General features: G+C 39.9%; 1 protein-coding gene across 12 annotated transcripts in view; it reads left to right on the top strand.

The window, feature by feature from the left end:
- PAK3 (p21 (RAC1) activated kinase 3) overlaps positions 1-13958 on the top strand; it is a 129249-nt gene that overhangs the window by 92222 nt on the left and 23069 nt on the right. For all 12 annotated transcript variants that reach the window (XM_044937502.1, XM_025277331.2, XM_025277330.2 and 9 more), the window contains 5 exons: positions 7602-7650; positions 7964-8076; positions 9707-9824; positions 11272-11371; positions 12256-12452. In XM_044937502.1, the coding sequence (XP_044793437.1) occupies positions 7602-7650; positions 7964-8076; positions 9707-9824; positions 11272-11371; positions 12256-12452 (577 nt within the window). The remainder of the gene's footprint in view (positions 1-7601; positions 7651-7963; positions 8077-9706; positions 9825-11271; positions 11372-12255; positions 12453-13958) is intronic.

Genomic DNA, 13958 nt, shown 5'->3' with positions numbered 1-13958 from the left:
TTTATTATAGCTTATTTCCCATACTTGGTGAACCAAAAACAAAAACCAAAAACATATAACTGCTACTTAGAGCATTTGATCAGCATGAGACATGCAATCACAAGTTGATGTAATTCTCACTAAAAGGAAATGTATATGATATTTTAATTAGCTTCATCTTAGGTAAGTATCAAATTTCTCTTGTGAATTTGAAACACCAAGATATCTTGGAAACTCCTAGATACTTAAAAAGATTTCTAGTGATCCATGGATTATAATTTTGAAACTTAACGAATACATTAGATCAGATCAGATCACATCAGTCGCTCAGTCGTGTCCGACTCTTTGCGACCCCATGAATCACAGCACGCCAGGCCTCCCTGTCCATCACCAACTCCCGGAGTTCACTCAGACTCACGTCCATCAAGTCAGCGATGCCATCCAGCCATCTCATCCTCTGTCGTCCCCTTCTCCTCCTGCCCCCAATCCTTCCCAGCATCAGAGTCTTTTCCAATGAGTCAACTCTTCGCATGAGGTGGCCAAAGTACTGGAGTTTCAGCTTTAGCATCATTCCTTCCAAAGAAATCCCAGGGCCGATCTCCTTCAGAATGGACTGGTTGGATCTCCTTGCAGTCCAAGGGACTCTCAAGAGTCTTCTCCAACACAGCAATCAACCAAATAATGATTATCATTATTACTGATGTTGTTATTTATTGGGCAATTATTAATACTATATGCCAGAACTGGTTTTAAACACTGTGCACATTTAATCTTCCTTTAATCCTGAGCCACAAAGACTGATTACATGATTTACCCAGTATCACACAACTAGGAATTGTGTGGAGGATTTGAACCCCAGAAGGTTTGAATTGATGGAGATGAGGCCTACTGTCCTTAACCCATCAGTGAACAGAGACAGTGCTCTAGTAGGTGAATAAGAGAAAAAGAGAGATTCACATTTAACAGTTGAATCTTAAGTTGCCGAAATATGGAAAGGCATCAGAACTGAAGGGTGGAGAAGTACTAGGAGTGCTGAAATGTAGCTGGAGACAGGGCACCAATCTTTATCTTTAGATTATTACCTGAGTTTGTGCATTTGTGTTGAGAATTCTACAAAGGTTGAATGTTGGGCCAATCAATAACTTATTGGTGAGAGCAATGAATTCTGAATGCCTAACAACATGTTTGGTGTGGGCCTAGAGAGGTGAGAAGTTGGGTAGAGGAGGCTAACCCCATTTTAAGACTGGGAACAGAGTTGGAGGGAAGGAAAAAATGGCTGCCCCCAGAGAGTGGCATATATGCAATAAGGTGGGAGGAGGGGAAAAGAGGGAAAAGCTCATCTTTGAGTTAATAAATTATGTTCTAGAGTTTCAGGGTCTTTAAACTTCTGTGCAGTAGGGATTTGTGGCAATGCTATATCACAGAATACCATAAAACCCTGGCTATTGGGCTTGCAGGGTTAGTACTCTTAACAATTTTCAGTTCACTTCAGTTCAGTTCAGTCGCTCAGTCGTGTCCGACTCTTTGTGACCCCATGATTCACAGCACGCCAGGCCTCCCTGTCCATCACCAACTCCCGGAGTTCGCTCAGACTCACATCCATCGAGTCAGTGATGCCATCCAGCCATCTCATCCTCTGTCGTCCCCTTCTCCTCCTGCCCCCAATCCCTCCCAGCATCAGAGTCTTTTCCAATGAGTCAACTCTTCGCATGAGGTGGCCAAAGTACTGGAGTTTCAGCTTCAGCATCATTCCCTCCAAAGAAATCCCAGGGCTGATCTCCTTCAGAATGGACTGGTTGGATCTCCTTGCAGTCCAAGGGACTCTCAAGAGTCTTCTCCAACACCACAGTTCAAAAGCATCAATTCTTCAGCGCTCAGCCTTCTTCACAGTCCAACTCTCACATCCATACATGACCACAGGAAAAACCATAGCCTTGACCAGATGGACCTTTGTTGGCAAAGTAATGTCTCTGCTTTTGAATATGCTATCTAGGTTGGTCATAACTTTCCTTCCAAGGAGTAAGCGTCTTTTAATTTCATGGCTGCAGTCATCATCTGCAGTGATTTTGGAGCCCAAAAAAATAAAGTCTGACACTGTTTCCCCATCTATTTCCCATGAAGTGGTGGGACTGGATGCCATGATCTTCGTTTTCTGAATGTTGAGCTTTAAGTCCGCTTTTTCACTCTCCACTTTCACTTTCATCAAGAGGCTTTTTAGTTCCTCTTCACTTTCTGCCATAAGGGTGGTGTTATCTGCATATCTGAGGTTATTGATATTTCTCCTGGCAATCTTGATTCCAGCTTGTGTTTCTTCCAGTCCAGCATTTCTCATGATGTACTCTGCATATAAGTTAAATAAGCAGGGTGATAATATACAGCCTTGACGTACTCCTTTTCCTATTTGGAACCAGTCTGTTGTGCCATGTCCAGTTCTAACTGTTGCTTCCTGACCTGCATACAAATTTCTCAAGAGGCAGGTCAGGTGGTCTGGTATTCCCATCTCTTTCAGAATTGTCCACATTTTATTGTGATCCACACAGTCAAAGGCTTTGGCATAGTCAATAAAGCAGAAATAAATGTTTTTCTGGAACTCTCTTGCTTTTTCCATGATCCAGCGGATGTTGGCAATTTGATCTCTGGTTCCTCTGCCTTTTCTAAAACCAGCTTGAACATCAGGAAGTTCACGGTTCATGTATTGCTGAAGCCTGGCTTGGAGAATTTTGAGCATTACTTTACTAGCATGTGAGATGAGTGCAATTGTGCTGTAGTTTGAGCATTCTTTAGCATTGCCTTTCTTTGGGATTGGAAGGAAAACTGACCTTTTCCAGTCCTGTGGCCACTGCTGAGTTTTCCAAATTTGCTGGCATATTGAGTGCAGCACTTTCACAGCATAATCTTTCAGGATTTGAAATAGCTCAACTGGAATTCCATCACCTCTACTAGCTTTGTTCATAGTGATGCTTTCTAAGGCCCACTTGACTTCACATTCCAGGATGTCTGGCTCTAGATGAGTGATCACACCATCGTGATTATCTTGGTCGTGAAGATCGTTTTTGCACAGTTCTTCTGTGTATTCTTGCCATCTCTTCTTAATATCTTCTGCTTCTGTTAGGTCCATACCATTTCTGTCCTTTAAGGAGCCCATCTTTGCATGAAATGTTCTCTTGGTATCTCTAATTTTCTTGAAGAGATCTCTAGTCTTTCCCATTCTGTTGTTTTCCTCTATTTCTTTGCATTGATTGCTGAAGAAGGCTTTCTCATCTCTTCTTGCTATTCTTTGGAACTCTGCATTCAGATGCTTATATCTTTCCTTTTCTCCTTTTCTTGTCACTTCTCTTCTTTTCACAGCTATTTGTAAGGCCTCCCCAGACAGCCATTTTGCTTTTTTGCATTTCTTTTCCATGCGGATGGTCTTGATCCCTGTCTCCTGTACAGTGTCATGAACCTCATTCCATAGTTCGTCAGGCACTCTATCTATCAGATCTAGGCCCTTAAATCTATTTCTCACTTCCACTGTATAATCATAAGGGATTTGATTTAGGTCATACCTGAATGGTCTAGTGGTTTTCCCTACTTTCTTCAATTTCAGTCTGAATTTGGTAATAAGGAGTTCATGATCTGAGCCACAGTCAGCTCCTGGTCTTGTTTTTGTTGACTGTATAGAGTTTCTCCATCTTTGGCTGCAAAGAATATAATCAATCTGATTTCGGTGTTGACCATCTTGTGATGTCCATGTGTAGAGTCTTCTCTTGTGTTGTTGGAAGGGGGTGTTTGCTATGACCAGTGCATTTTCTAGGCAAAACCCTATTAGTCTTTGCCCTGCTTCATTCCATATTCCAAGGCCAAATTTGCCTGTTACTCCAGGTGTTTCTTGACTTCCTACTTTTGCACTCCAGTCCCCTATAATGAAAAGGACATCTTCTTTGGGTGTTAGTTCTAAAAAGTCTTGTAGGTCTTAACAATTTTAAGACAGTGAAATGCTGAGGGAGGTAGGGAATACAAAGGTCAAGGATTTGAATGATAAAGCTCTGGGAGATGCTAATGACTAATCTCCCTTGTATTCTAAATCAATCGCAATTTTAGCTCCTAGGATAGTGGAAATGGACTTGGGGGTGAGGGCAGAGCGGTGAATAGGGGAAGGCTACTTGGACAAGAATTTGTGGCCTCTCTCCATAGCTTTTTATTGGAGGATAATTGCTTTACAATATTGTGTTGGTTCCTGCCATACATCAACATGAATCAGCCATACATACGGCCCTTCCCTCCTGAGCCCCCCTCCCACCCCCCTCCCGATCCCACCCCTCTAGGTTGTCACAGAGCACTGGGTTCAGGCCCCTGTGTCACATAGCCTCCCTTAGTTTAACATGAGCAGTTTAACCCTCCCATTTATAGTTTAACCTTCCCATTTTATATTGAGGGCTTATCCATGAGGCTTCGTTTTACAGACGTTCCAAACTTAAGGAAAAAGGCAAAACCACTTTCCTAAGGGAGAAAAACACAGATGAGAAAGCTCTAAAAAGTGTTCAAATAGGTCACCTTTGTCCTTTCTGAATTTAGGGGCAGACACTAGCAAGGATGCTTTGGCTGGGAGATCGGGAAGGTCTAAGTAATGACTCAGTGAATAAAACCAATAACAGCAATAGCAGCAATAAATGATAATAATAACAGCTACCATCCCCCACCTTTTGGAGTTTGGAATTAACATATACACAGTACTGTATATAAAAAGAGATAATCAACAAGGACCCAACTCAGGGAACTCTACTCAGTATTCTGTAATAACCTATATGGGGAAAGAATCTGAAAAAGAGTAGATATTTGTGTATGTATAACTGATTCACTTTGCTGCACACCTGAAACTAACACAACATTGTAAATCAACTATACTCCAATATAAAGTAGAAATAAAAGCATAGCAGTTACCAATTCAGTGTCACCTCTGATCTGGGCACAGAGCTAAATGCTTTTATAGATTGTGCCATTCTATTCTCTGTAGCTCTATGAGATAGATGCTCATTTTGCAGACGTCATCACTTTTTTTTGCCTCTAAAGGAGCTGTGCAAGTTGCCTAAGGATATAGGAATAAACCAAGTAAAGGAATGTTTGAATCAGTCTGCAAATAGATTTAAGTAATTGCTCGGGCCTTATGCAGCTGAAATACACACCAGGTTGAGATGATCTATTCCTTTGAACCCAGAAAATTCTGAGTTCAGAAGGACAAATCACAAACTGGCCCCTGAAATTGGGAATGTCTGATAGCTGATTCCAACAAAGAAGTGTTTTCCAAAGATTTAAATAGAAGAAATGTTTCCTTCACAGAAAGGAACGGTTTTATTGCAATTACATGTTTGCTTGAAAAGACTTATTAATTTGTTCATTGAACAAATACTTCTTGAGCACCAACTATCTGCTCTGCACCCAGTGACTCAAACATGAAATTGAGACAGATTTAATAAAACCCTTGATCCTAAGGAATGTCTGAAATAACCAAATTTAGGTAGAATCTATTAGTCAAGTGTGCTTTTTCAGTCTCATTCCAATGGCTATTTAAATACCCTCACTGAGTGAGGAGGGCAGTAGAGTCTTTGGATTCTGCTGCTGCTGCAGATCATGGAATAAAAGAACCTTTAATGAGATAGCCCCTTTCCTGCATTTTATAGGTCAGGGAGTCAGATGGCCTTGGAGTGTAAACTGTATAACCTTGGGCAGGTTACTTAACCTCTCCCAGCCTCAGGCTTTTCATCTGTAACATGGGGGTAAAAGCACTTGCCTTACAGAAACATGATAAGGATTGCACAAGATAATTTATATCAAATTCTTAGTGTAGACATGCTCAATATATTATACATCTACTGTTATTGTGATCACCATTTGCTGAGTAAGGAGACAAATTCAGAAAGGGGAAATGACTAGCCTAAGATCGTATAGTTTGTTGTTAGGGCAGATAGTAAAACTCAGATCTCTGTTAGCAAATATTCCTTCTACTACACTACGTATTTTATTCCCTAGGAATAGGTAATGTAAACTTCCTATGCCTGTTAGAAGTAATTTGGCTGATCCAGGGAGAAGAAGGGAGAGGAAAACAAGGAAATAGATAACATAAGGAAAGAACTCCTAGAGTCAGAAACCAAAACAGCCAGGGAGATAACCAGAAAGCAGAGGAGAAACAGCAGTTACCAGAGAGTTTAATGCATAAAATTGCAGCATTATAGTGCCTGCTGAATCACAGAAACGGACCTCTATCCTCATTCCTTTATTCACCACAGACATGTCAATGAAATTAACTAAGCTTTTCTTTTTTCCTGGGGATGGCAGTAGGGAGGTGGTTCAGAATGCATGTGTGTTTCACAGAAAGTTCCCTTGCATACAGCTTTACTAGACAATTTCTATTTTCAAAGCAAGGTCACCCTATAACAGAAGTTAGAATAGAAGCATAAGTACTACCAAGACTTAAGGAATGATAGACTTTAAAAGATAGTGGGCTGGAGTGAAACCTAAGAGTAGAAGCTATTGAGAAGTTTAACAAAAAGAAAAAAAGGCTTAAGAGTAAAGCCACATTGTTATTCCTCTGTATATTGACAATATAGGTAATTACAGTGCTGGGAATGATTGATTTGTTAGATGAAGATATTCTTAAGAATTAGAAATATATGAAAAAGCCAGTCTGTCCATTTGTTAAAAGCCAAGATTAATTTACAGTTGTCTAAGCAAAAGACAAAACCCTGATGCTGGGAGGGATTGGGGGCAGGAGGAGAAGGGGACGACAGAGGATGAGATGGCTGGATGGCATCACCAACTCCATGTAGATGAGTTTGGGTGAACTCCGGGAGTTGGTGATGGACAGGGAGGCCTGGCGTGCTGCAATTCATGGGGTCACAAAGAGCCAGACACGACTGAGTGACTAAACTGAACTGAAGCAAAAGATGATATAATCTTTCCTAAAGTATTCAATCGAAGACTGCAGTATTGGTTATGCAACGTCCAGTTCCGTTCAGTTCAGTTCAGTCGCTCAGTCATGTCCGACTCTTTGTGACCCCATGAATTGCAGCACGCCAGGCCTCCCTGTCCATCACCAACTCCCAGAGTTCACTCAGACTCACGTCCATTGAGTCAGTGATGCCATCCAGCCATCTCATCCTCTGTCATCCCCTTCTCCTCCTGCCCCCAATCCCTCCCAGCATCAGAGTCTTTTCCAATGAGTCAACTCTTCGCATGAGGTAGCCAAAGTACTGGAGTTTCAGCTTTAGCATCATTCCTTCCAAAGAAATCCCAGGGCTGATCTCCTTCAGAATGGACTGGTTGGATCTCCTTGCAGCGTCCAAGGAGTATTCAAAATATTCCAGGAGTTTCCTAGAAGGAACAAGGCCATTTTGCTCAGTTCATGACTGCCTAGTTCCATGGCACACATAACATCTGATTAGAGTTTCTGACCCACCAATAGAGATACTTGATGATAGTTTGGGAAGCAGTTACTATACAAAATGATTGTTCCTTTTGTACTTCATCCTTTAATCTTGAGTTTTCTGATTTCCCTCTCCTGAAAATAGTTACATATTATTCCAAATAAAATATACTGATAACACTTCGATTGCTTGTTCATTTGATGATTTTTGCCTTCACAGGGCCTCAGGTACTGTTTATACAGCGCTGGACATTGCCACAGGACAAGAGGTAAGCATTAACATTCATTTCTAGCTTTTACTTTCCTTTATTCGTATTGATCAGAATTCTTCTTTGATGGCATTTGTGCCTGACAAAATGGGTACCACTGGGTTGAAACAAGTTTCCTTCATTGATGTCCAAAATATCTGCTATGAATGATGAATTCATGATTGGCAAAAGAAAAGGAGCATGGGTTTGTGGCATTAAGAAAAATCCTAGTAAGGTAAAGAATTTGTATGTCTGACTCTGTTGCTGAAAAATATGGATGCTTGTGTTTAGTCTAATGATGGTAATTCATTCTTATCTTTTAATCATGATTCAGGTGGCCATAAAGCAGATGAACCTCCAACAGCAGCCCAAAAAGGAATTAATTATTAATGAAATTCTGGTCATGAGGGAAAATAAGAACCCCAATATTGTTAATTATTTAGATAGGTAAGTTTTGTTTCATCATATACTTGTTTTCTTTATGGGATATAATTTTCATGGCCAATTATTTAGGATCTATTCATTTAGCATCCGTTCTGCAAATATCTTTCAAATGCTACAAAACAGTATCAAATATATTGCTAAACTTGTACCCACTTATCTTTGTCCACCCATTAAACATTTGAAGACACATTTTATGGTGTTGCTTCTAAACACGAGCAGTTTGTGTAATTTTATTTTGAAGACTGTGGTTCTGTATTGCCACGAAACAGACTATCCCATATAGTAGAGAGCTGTGGTGTTTTAAACATTTAATCAAGTGTTTGTTTGGAGCCCGTGCAGTGTCTGGCTATCTAAGTAAAGAAGACAGACTACAATGGCCCTGCTTTAATGGGTGCTTTGTGATGAACTGACAGTGAGGTCTAGGGAATTGAGACTTTAATCTCAAACCTTTTTCCTAGACTAGATAATTAATGTCTCTTTCGTCAGTCGTGGTAGCAGTGGGTTATTAATAGGTGTTTAAAAACAGCACTAACTCTTTACTTGTGATTTAACATCTGTCTCATTCAATTTTGATGTTTTTGTTTGGCACCACTGTGCTGTGTACTCTGGGTTGATACAAAGGAAATAAGACCAAGTCCACGACCTCAACGAGCTTAAGATCTCACTTTCTGTGTTTTGTACCAGGTAGACCAGTGGTACAGAAAAGAGGCAAAAGAGGGGCCAAAAAAAAGTGTCATTTAGGAGGCAACTGCGGCAGAGTGACTTTATTCTGCTTTTGTAATTTTGTAAAAACTGCATTTGTAAAAAAATGCAGATTTCTTGGTGGTTCTCTGTAACTAATGAGGTATTTCATTTTTCTGAAATGAGAGTTTTAATGAGAATTTTCCTTTTGAACAAACTTTCTGAGTGTATCTTATGGGCACTGCAGTTTGAACACCACTGGATAGAAAGTCTTGCTTCATACTGATGTCAAGCTGGGAGCAGGATAGGATTGTTGGGATTATTCCATTCATTGTAATGCCTCTCTCTTGCTACAAGGGGGAAAGACAGACCTGATCATTCTGTTAAAATGCCTTCAGATGATCCCAGGGGTTTGAATTTGCTCTTGTGACCTGCCTTCCTGTATTTGATCATGTAGGCTGTGCTCCTCAATACCTACTTAAAGATAATGGGCATGTGATAACCGACTTCTATCAGAACTGAGACTTCAGTGCAGTAAATCCATTGCCAATTTGAATCTTTTTACATTATCCTATAAAATTGTGTCATGGGCAGTTCAGTCCAAGATGTCAACACTATGGCTTGAATGATCCAAAAGGGCTATTCACCAATCCTGTTAATTAAAATTAGCTTTTTACAGTGGAATGACTGACAGTAGTCAGTCACCAAAGGCTTCCTTGCTCTTTTCCTTCCTTCCATGGTGCACTTTCATCTCATGATCCTTTAATTTCCATGCATATTCTCTTCTAAGATAAAGGAAGTGTCTCATAAGCATAACTGATATTTTCCTCTTGTTAGATAACATGACCAAATGCAGACAGAGACTGATTGCACATTGCCTTCTTAATGGAAATATAGAAGGGTCTCCACTTCCTTAGGCCTGAGTCAATGTCTTTTTCCTCTCTTGTTGTAGCTACTTAGTGGGTGATGAACTGTGGGTAGTCATGGAATACTTGGCTGGTGGCTCTTTGACTGATGTGGTCACAGAGACCTGTATGGATGAAGGACAGATAGCAGCTGTCTGCAGAGAGGTAAGAAAATAGAACATTTTTGGCTGATGAGAACACCCACATTGGCAGGTTTTTTTTTTTTATCTTTGATTATTTAGAATGTTTATAACATCAGAATATCAATAGCACATCTTTTATACTAAAAAAACAATTGAAGATCCTAACAATTTAAATCCTAACCCTCTCTCCCCAGCTCCTTGTTTATTTTAGTTGCTTTGTGATGAATCTTTCTGAATTCTATTATACCATTCACAGGGTACAATATCTAAGCCTGCCTAGTGGAGTCTTGGTGAATATGGAAGGCAGTAATGTTGACATGGAACTTCTTCCTGGTTGGGGGGAATTTTTATATGATAGTTATTTTGCTTTGTCTATGCAATATAAGCCGTGTACATATACAGATCACATTATAACCCCATCATTTTCTGGAAGGCAGTTTATACGAGGTCCTCCCTCAGTCCAGAAACTAGTTGCTTTCACAGTACAATCTTGAAACTCTCTCAGACCCCTCCAGTGGGTCTGAGTGTCTGCCTGTTTTCTAATAACAGTGACATATCCCCAGTTTCAAACTAAACTAAGGATATTTTGTTATATTAATTTTCTCAGTATTTAAAAAAAACCACTCCTCATTGGAGTCTTATCTTGAGCATTACCCTCTACCCTCTATTCATTGAAGTTTTCTATAGACACAAGTAGGAACTCTGACCCACTGAAACTTGAAAATCAATGATAGTAAAACCAAGCCAAATAATGTCAGCTAGCCTTTCATTGTTTTTTATTTTAAATTATTCACTTAAATTTCCTCCTTCTGCTGTCCTCTCATTCCCATTTCTTCCTCCCCAAATATGTACACATATCCACCAAATTCATATATTTTCTATTCATACAATAAATCAAACTTAAAATATTCAGGGGATTCTTCAGCCTTTAGCCTGTGGTTCCATCTTTTAGTATTACAACACAAAGCCATCTCCAAACTAGTACCTATAGTTACTTCAGAGCCTAGAAGTGGTTCCTGAAGCTAGCTATCTGTTTATCAGAACTAGCTGGGGCACTTGTTTTAAATGCAGATTTCTAGGTCCCACGCCAGACCTTCTGAATCTAATCATATCCCAGATGCAGATGCTTACTATATCTGTAACAGATCAAGCCGAATCCATATCCTCCAGACAAGCAGATCCAAATATGATTATAGTAATTGGTTCAATCAACTGTATTAACAATGTAGTGCTACTTACCACACCATCACTCTTTGTGGCCAAGTCTGATTCAGGAGCTTTCATATGTATAATGCTAAGTTGCATCACTGATGTAAATGGTAACATGATTTCAAAATGGCTTTGAAACATTTAATTTATTTCACCTGACAACTTAAGCGTGTACCTTTGCCCAAAATTTATCTAGAAATGAAACACATTTTAAAAAAATTTGTGATATAACTAGAACTTTTTTCTTCCTGATACAATAGTGCCTCCAAGCTTTGGATTTCTTGCACTCAAACCAAGTGATCCACAGAGACATAAAGAGTGACAATATTCTCCTTGGGATGGATGGCTCTGTCAAACTGAGTAGGTATTATGGTTCAGATGGCATGTGAGAGAGTGTCAGGGGATTTATGCTCTTTTACTGTCTATCTCGGAGAAAGCAATGGCACCCCACTCCAGTACTCTTGCCTGGAAAATCCCATGGACGGAAGAGCCTGGTAGGCTGCAGTCTATGGGGTCACTCAGAGTCCGACACGACTGAGCAACTTCACTTTCACTTTTCACTTTCATGCATTGGAGAAGGAAATGGCAACCCACTCCAGTGTTCTTGCCTGGAGAATCCCAGGGATGGGGGAGCCTGGTGGGCTGCCATCTCAGGGGTCACACAGGGTTGGACACGACTGAAGCGACTTAGCAGCAGCAGCAGCAGCAGCAACTATCTTGAGAAGAAAAGGGCTCTTGAGAGTGAGGGTTTGAAGGCATTTAGAGGCCAGTTTGAGGTGAAGCATTTTTTTCACATTGTATTCCTGTAGATTGTGACCAGATTTGGGGAGGGTTAATAGTTAAGAATATCTAAGTAGTTTCTATCTGCTGGATGACAAATACCTAAGCTGTAATACATAATTATACTATAATAGTCAAAAATAATACTAAAACATAATAAAATCTTAATATTAAAAATCAAAAAAAAAAAAAAAAGAAAAAGAAAGAAAAGAAAAAGATTCTATAAGTTAGAGGGAACAGTATGAGGAGGGAACCAGGATTGAGGTCTAGTAAAAATGATATCACTCAGTTACTTCAGACTAGTTTAAAATCTGGAGCAGCTGAGAGATCGGATAACAAAAGGATATGAGTGAGGCAGTTGCAGAAGCTCAGTGTCTAAAGGAAGGTATGGTCGTATCGGAAAGTGACCTCTCATAAAAGAAAAATAAGTTGAGCTGATTTTAACTGACTTTTGTTCTCTGCAGCTGATTTTGGGTTCTGTGCCCAGATCACCCCTGAGCAAAGTAAACGAAGCACGATGGTGGGAACTCCCTATTGGATGGCACCTGAGGTAGTGACTCGAAAAGCTTATGGTCCGAAAGTTGATATCTGGTCTCTGGGAATTATGGCGATTGAAATGGTAGAAGGCGAACCCCCTTACCTTAACGAAAATCCACTCAGGGTAAGTAAAAAGAAAACTCAAGTCCTTTATCCCCAGGGAATGGAAAAAAGCCAAATGTCATTTCTGTCTCCACTAAAAGTGGCCAGAATGGGCTCTTTGATGGAACAAGTGACATAGAAGCTCCAAATTGTAATTTTCAAAATTACTGTGAGTTATTTATTTTATGTTTCTCTTAAGATGTCTCAACAGCTTTTTCAAATGCTTTGATAATGCTATTTCTAATGTCAGGGGTCTTTAAAATTCTGTAGCATAATTTTCTGCTGTCAAAAAATATATAGCCTTTTTTAAAAGCAAGATATGGGAAGAAAACAGTATTTTTATCACATGCCACTTACTTTTAGCAAAGTAAATAAATGCATTTCCAGAACAGCTGAAATTTTTTAAATTAGATTTTCATTATCAGTAATGATTTATTGAGCCACAGCAGCTTGGTGGGTATTGAATGGAACACAAGATAGACACAGTACCAGCCTGGCAAAATCACAAACTTAATTAGACTGTCAAGTTAAAAATGAATGGAAATTGTGTTGGGTAACTCAGTTTGCTACTGCAGAATCAGAGGTTAGATCCTTATGTGGTCTGGTTACTTCTATGAGGAGAAAAGCTCCATTTTGGAGCCTAACGCCCATTCAGAGAAAGGCAAAGGAACATGAAAGAAATGGTTGCTCAGTGCAGAAGTGAGCCAGGAGCTGTTTTGTTGAATAAAATCTAAAGGTAAGTCAGAAGCTGTGTTATACATATAAAGGGCATCACACTATTAAGAAAAGGAAACATGTACCAATTCGAATTCTAGTCTCAAATTCTATGCAGAGTGCCAGTGCCAAAGGCATCTTGCATATTGTTGGCTTCCTTACCACTAAGAGTCTAAAATTGAATTTTACCATTAGTATATAAAAATCATTTCCTGTACATGGTTAAGTGGTCACACGTTCAGCTTATAAAATCCATATGAAAGCCAAATATATGTGGCTTTCTGTACATGTAAAGAAACTTACAGACTAATTATCTAGTTATTTTGAAATGGAGCAGTTTCTAATTGGGAGCTGCATTCCCTGTGAATGGAGAGGGGGACAGCCTCCCCTTTGCCCCTTCCTAATTCTTCTCTGCTAGTTGGCCTCTTGTCTTAGACCTAGCACTGATTATAAAATAACAGATAGGAGTGAATGCCCTAATGAATGCTATGGGCTATTGCTCTGGGCTCATGAAACAATCTGGAAGTGAGACGTGCACCGTGATTAGCTGCCTGCAGGGCTGAGTGGAAAAAGAGGGGCATTTTCCCACTGTTTGTGGGTCAGTCCTCCATGAACTTAATCAAACCCACCCCTGACCTATGGATAATTACATGGGCTTGTCCTTATTGTCTAACCACCTTTGCCCTTTAAGAAGTAGCAGTGAAAGAACACACCAGGCCTCTTGTTTCCATGGATTTCCTCCTCTAAATCTTCAGAGTTTGGAGGCACTAAACAGATTATGGCTATTTTGCTTTCTGCCTTCTAATGAGTAATT

Source organism: Bubalus bubalis, chromosome X (assembly GCF_019923935.1).
Source record: "Bubalus bubalis isolate 160015118507 breed Murrah chromosome X, NDDB_SH_1, whole genome shotgun sequence".
Lineage (NCBI taxonomy): Eukaryota > Metazoa > Chordata > Mammalia > Artiodactyla > Bovidae > Bubalus > Bubalus bubalis.
This window is presented reverse-complemented; position numbering and strand designations above follow the sequence as displayed.